The sequence below is a fragment of the Antrostomus carolinensis genome, unplaced genomic scaffold (assembly GCF_000700745.2).
Source record: "Antrostomus carolinensis isolate BGI_N321 unplaced genomic scaffold, ASM70074v2 scaffold40503, whole genome shotgun sequence".
NCBI classification, from domain to species: Eukaryota; Metazoa; Chordata; class Aves; order Caprimulgiformes; family Caprimulgidae; genus Antrostomus; species Antrostomus carolinensis.
In genome coordinates, this window is record NW_010306580.1 from 1 (window position 1) to 5,920 (window position 5,920).

Below are 5,920 nucleotides of genomic sequence, written 5' to 3' on the forward strand. Positions count from 1 at the left end.
GACTTGTTCTCCAGGCCCTTTACCAGCTTCACCAGCCCGGTGACCTGCACCCTCCTCAGTCCCAGTAATGTCCCACCAACACATCTTCTCTCTCCCCCAGTTCCCCGGATTTGATGACCTTTACTGCAAGTTCTGCTTCGTCTACGGCCAAGACTGGGTTCCCACAGCAGTAAGACCCCACAGTGCACCCCTGAAACCCACCCAGCCTGCCAGGCCAGCCGGCAGCATCTGCCTAAGGGCTTAGTGCAGGTCCCTGGCTCATGCCTCACTCTCCCCACAGGGTCTGGAAGAGGGCATCTCCCAAATCACCTCCAAGAGCGAGGTCGCACCCACCACACTCGTCTGGAACTTCCCCATCGACATTACCTTCAAGAGCACCAACCCGTCCGGCTGTGAGTGCGAGGGGTGGTGGGATCCAGCTTGCAGACCAGGCTCCCCTCTCACACAGGCTTCACTTGCAGGGCCACAGATTGTCATCAGCGTCTACGGACCTGATTTTTTTGGAAACGACGTAGTCAGAGGTTATGGAGCTGTTCATGTTCCCTTCACACCTGGAAGGTGAGGTGACAACCTGTCAACACTAAAATTGAGATTTTTTTATTTTTTTTTTCCCCAGTTACTATGTTGTTGCAGAAACAAAAATGATCACATATCTCCTTATCATGTTTTCTCTCTTTGGTACAAAGCACATGAATTTCCTAGCAGCAGTCCCTGGTTATCAAATAATTTGTTTGTAATCCTGGAGGTAATTCTGTAAAGTCAAAACTGGCCTGAGGAAAGCCCAAGTATGAAGTGTGGTACATTAGCTCTCCCCCATCAATCTCAGCACATGCTAAGCTTTCATTCCTGCCTCTGGAAATGGAGGAAGATATGTTCTTCCTCTGCAAAGAAACCCTTTCTTTGTGGAAGGGAAAGTATTTTTACCTTGAGCTGTTGAGTGGTCTGATGTGTCTGAAATCCTGGTACCTTTATAAGAAACCTCACCAGCGCTGTTTGGTTCATTCATTAAGTTTGGTGTGTCTCATGTTTGTTTCAGGCATACAAGAACTATCGCTATGTTTGTTCCAGAGTCCACATCTAGGCTGCAGAAATTTACAAGGTAATAATTAAAAGATTATTTTTCTTCTTTTTATGATACCCTTTATGTAGAATTTACACTGTCATTATTATATGTTTGTATTCTGTGCACCTCTGAGGTATTCAGAGTATCCAAGCCTTTCTGCTGCTCTGGGTAATTAAAGTTTCACAAACATCTTTGCCATAGAAAGCTTCTGCCTAGCCCAGCAATAACTTAGATTTAACATAATGTGTATGAAAATGGTTTCATTTTTTCCTTAGAGAGACAAAGCTTATCTTTGATCCAAGTAGATCAGCAATAAAGTGAATCAAAACTCTACTGCAAACAACAGCTGGGAGCCTCATTACCCCCTCCCCTTTTTTTTAACATATATAATGACCTGTATCAAATCTAAACATGAGTGAATGGAACCAAGTAAATATTTTCTATTTTCTTCTCCAAGTTGGTTCACAGGGAGACGTCCAGAATTTACTGACCCCAGAGTGGTAGCACAGGGAGAAGGAAGAGAAGGTAAGTCCCTGGGAGCTCCTGACTGCAACCCTTGCATGACAGCAGGCCACAGCTTGGCCATCCATCTTCCTTTGGAAGAAAGACAAGTTGTTCCTCCTGAGAACAGTCCTAGCTGAATACGTGAGGAGTCCCAACAACTATTCAAAAACCTCTCTCAACCAGTTTTATTCACATCTTCTTTCTTCTAGTAACAAGGGTGCGATCTCAAGGCTTTGTGACCATTTCCTTCAACGTAGTCACCAAAGATATGAAGAGGTTGGGCTACGACGTCAGCCCGAGCGACATGCAGAGCTCTTCTCTGGTGCCTGTTACAGAGGGAATTCATAAGCATTGAACTCGAGCAGGAGATCTTCAAAGGCTCACAGAAAAGTGAGGGGCTTAAAGATTGAGTCACTTTATTGCTGAGCTACTTTGATCAAAGATAAGTTTTGCCTCTCTTAAGTTAAAAATAAAACCAATTTTGTTTTTCACTTTGGGGCTTTTTGCAGCAAAGGAAAAGGAGTGTCTGACTGAAGTGAGAAAATTTCACTTGGGACTGTTATTCCAAAAGAAACACAAGCTCATGAAGCTTTGGAATAATTACCTGAGTATCATCCTTTCAGTAAGCACACTGCAAGGTTAAAGTGTTATGTAAATTAATGTCATCAGATAACATTTAGCATTTTTATGAGCAATATCAGACTAATCTCAAAATAAGACCTGTAACAAAGTATTTTTTATAACAGCCTTTTGTACACTTTTTATATACTTAAAGAATAGGAAAGTTTATATATAGTTGTAGCAGTTTTCCTGTGTTTAAAACATGATTGCAAACCCACATCTTTTTACTAATGGGGTTGTTGTTTGTTTTTGTGGTAGAAATGGGAAATTGACATTATTGCACCTTCATAAAAAGGAGGGGATACAGACCAGTGAAACACACACACGTGTCTGTGCCACACGCTTCCCTCTGCAAAAGCAGCAGCAGTTTTCTTTATAATCCCAGTTTTCTTTATAATCCCCCACAGTCCTGCAGAGTTTGTGCAAAATAGCACATGCACTGTAGAAACAAACCTTTCCACGTTTCTTTTCAGTGAAGCAACCTGGGCTTTTGCCTTTAGAACAAGGTGATGACTCTTTCATGTTCACATTTTTTCTGTATCAAACTTCAGGAGGAAAGGAAGTGAAGGGGGGGGGGGGAAACCAGGACGGCAGTTTATTTCAGAGGAATTGGAGAGACCATGGTGTTAAACATATCCTTGCTGCATGACCTAAACTTCTGATGGAACAAAGTGCATTTTAAGTGCAGATATTGGCTAAAAAATAAATAAATAAATAATTTTTAGAGAAGGCTCTGCAAAGAACGTCGAGTTCCAGGAAGCCAGCGTTTAGCTCCAGCTCAGGTACCAGAGGCACAGGGGGGTGGGGAGTAGCAGAAGGAACCTTCTCCTCCCCTCAGTAGTTCCTTCCAGCCAGTACCTGACACAGATAACCTACCATGGATTTCCTTACCTGGTTTTCTTCTCAAGAAAAAACAATTTCAAGTTTGCTATATTCAGGTTTTCTTTCCCTTTCCATAACCTCAGAGAAGGACCAAAATGATGTTGGTTGTTCTTGGTGTTTGAGAGATGCTGTTCTCAGAGCTGCCTCAGTCTGAGGAGCTTCTCCTCTGATATCTTACCCTGGCCTTTCACTGAGCTAACCTTAGTGCTCTTCTTTTAGACTGAATAAACCCAATTGTCTAAATATATTTGTCTTTCTGCTGCTAGGGTTTTTATTTGTTTGTGCCAGAATGGATGTTTCCAAGTCCTAAATCACCCAAGATCTGCTATTCTTACAGGGACAAAAAGAAAAAGAAGTGTATGCTACACTGAAATGACTAACTGCTCTGTCATTTTCATATTGAAATTTGGGCATGTCATCTCTTGTGTAATATTCTCTGCAAACACCAGGTGATGACTGAGAATGACTTGACATGATACCAACCCTGCAAGTGATCGACCAAGAAATACAATAACACAGTGTCAAAGTGCAGAGCCTCCAGACACGCATCACAAAACATCCAGTTAGAGACAAGTACTGTCTCATGCTAAGAACTGTGACTGAATAAAAACAATTTCTGAAAAGGTAATAATGTTAGTAAAAGATAATAATAATAATAATAATAATAATTTTGCAGTAAGCATTAACTTCTTTTATACTATTTATAAACAATTTTCCAAACGTGGTTACAGATTATTTTTTCACCTCTTACTTTTTTTTCCCCCCCTATCTTGTTGTTGTTGGTTTTACACTCCCAGCAAGTTCCTCCACCGGTTGTTTTGGCAACTGTTGTAATCTCCAAACTGAGTCATGTTGAAATCCAAATTAATCAGTATTTCCTGTTGGCTCAGAGGAGATGCAAGGAACTTTGTTTCCTTTTCAAAAGTATTTGGGAAGCAGCTAGCTACAGTAGCAGGATAAATATCTGCGTTTGAAGTAATGAAAGGCAAATATTAACCCTACTACTACCACTTAAATATCCTTTTTCCCTTGAGCACAGTGACCTGCCCCCATTCCAATGAGAGCAAAACTGCACAACAGGGTTTCTAGTCACGAGAAACCTGTTAAACCCCGATAAAGCCCAAACTTTGTGCCCACAGGGGTGCAGTGAATTTATTCACACACAGCTTTGCAGTGTGGTACTACAGCCCATCTCCTGAATTGCTCCTGTTTCAGATGAGGAGTTGGATCCTTACCACACTGAGACCGATCCAAACCGGCACCCCCAAGCTGCAGGAACCCTCAAGAAAGGTTAAAAGAAAACAGTGAAAAGCAAAGGTTTAGAAAAAATAAAAACCCCAGACTTCATAAAACAGTATTTAAGAGATGGGACTCTACAAGCAGATCCCACGCTGCTACCTGCGTTATTGGGGCTTTTTACCTGTTGTCTCTGGGTTTGGTTGGGTTTCAGGGAGGGTTTTTTTGGCTCCTCAGTGCCTTGAGCATGTTTAAGAATCTCACATACCTTCTTCAAGGCCTTGACTTGCTGAGCTTGTCCCGCAGCGAAGCGCTCGCTTCTCGCTCTCACACAGTTTGCTCCTCACACGAGGGCACGTGTGGGGGTGATGTTTTCAGTAAGTGTTTCCCGAGTTCAATGCCATTCCTTTGTTCCAAGAGGCAACTGTTGTTATCTCTCATAAACACGCTCTCCTCCCAGACACAGGTTTGCTGCTGCCTTTATAATTTTCTGGAAAACTGTTTCTGCTTTAGGTCTTTGGTACTCAGAGTATTTGCAGCTGTGTCACCCTGGAGAGAATCTCTCCTCATGACAGAGGAGTAAAGATAGACACAACGCCGCGCTGCCGAGGGCAAGCGACATTAATAAGGGAGGGATTTATGACCCGTAAGTGTTCCTTGCAGTTAGTGTTAAAGGTGAAAAGAATCCAGGCTTTGAGAACAGCCAAAACCCAGAAAAACTCAGCCTTGCTGCAGCAGAGGCTCAAAGTCATTTCCTTCTGCCCACTCTCCAGGCAGCTGGAACCACCCTGCTCATTTACTGGTTAATCATTCTCCCTTCTATTCCAAACTGGACTGAAGTTCCCAACCCCTCGTAGCCCAGATGGCAGCGTGAGCCTGTCAGCTGGTGCTGTAGCTCCTGTTTTGTCACACTTAAATCTCTCCCAGACAGTGAAATTGGCCATTAACCTCCTAATTCAAGATGAGCAGGAAAAAAATAAAATAAAATCTTTATTCAGAACATGTGTCCTGACACAGGCAAGGCCATCAAAACAGAGCGAGACCCACTAGAGGTGAATGAAGCTGGTGAGATAGGTGGGGACTGTGCAGAAGTCCCTGGTTTGGAGGAGCTGTGGAGAGAGCTGCCCAGCAGGACCGTGCTCACTGCAGGGGAAGAGTTTTCCTCCCATCACCGTGGAGGAGAGAGCGCCAAGGACACGGACTGAACAGCAGCTTGGGAATCAAACCCTCCAGAAAAAGGAAAATCATTTGGGTAGCCTTTAGGAACTGATGTTTTCAGCCCTTTCTACCAAAACTAGAAATAGCAGCATCAGCTCCTGCCCTCTCATGGCAGTTTTCAACCTTTAGGAAGATGTTAGAGGTTGTTAATAACAATTAATTAACAAGATCGCATGAAGGATACCTCAGGTTTTCCCATTCCTACATGGAAAATTGCTCAATGCAATGGTGCCAGCTGCCCTGCCACTGGCACTTCCCTGAGAGCACGGGGCAAACACCTCCCAGTGCCATGAGCCACCCGAGCTGCCTCGCAGGGAGTGGGACTGAGCCAGGAATCGGCGAGTGCTGGAGAAACCATCTTCATCCTGAGGCTAGCAAGGCTATTTAACAACAGCA

General features: G+C 43.5%; 1 protein-coding gene across 1 annotated transcript; it reads left to right on the forward strand.

Annotated features, from left to right (window-relative positions):
• Positions 1-100: 100 nt before the first annotated feature.
• On the forward strand, positions 101-1,922 carry B9D1 (B9 domain containing 1; the record flags this gene model as incomplete). The annotated part of the gene is made up of 6 exons (XM_010165169.1): positions 101-169; positions 281-392; positions 462-558; positions 1,037-1,099; positions 1,521-1,588; positions 1,777-1,922. Coding segments are annotated over 6 exons (555 nt in total), but the record flags the coding sequence as incomplete, so codon positions are not given.
• Between the last annotated feature and the right edge of the window lie 3,998 nt (positions 1,923-5,920).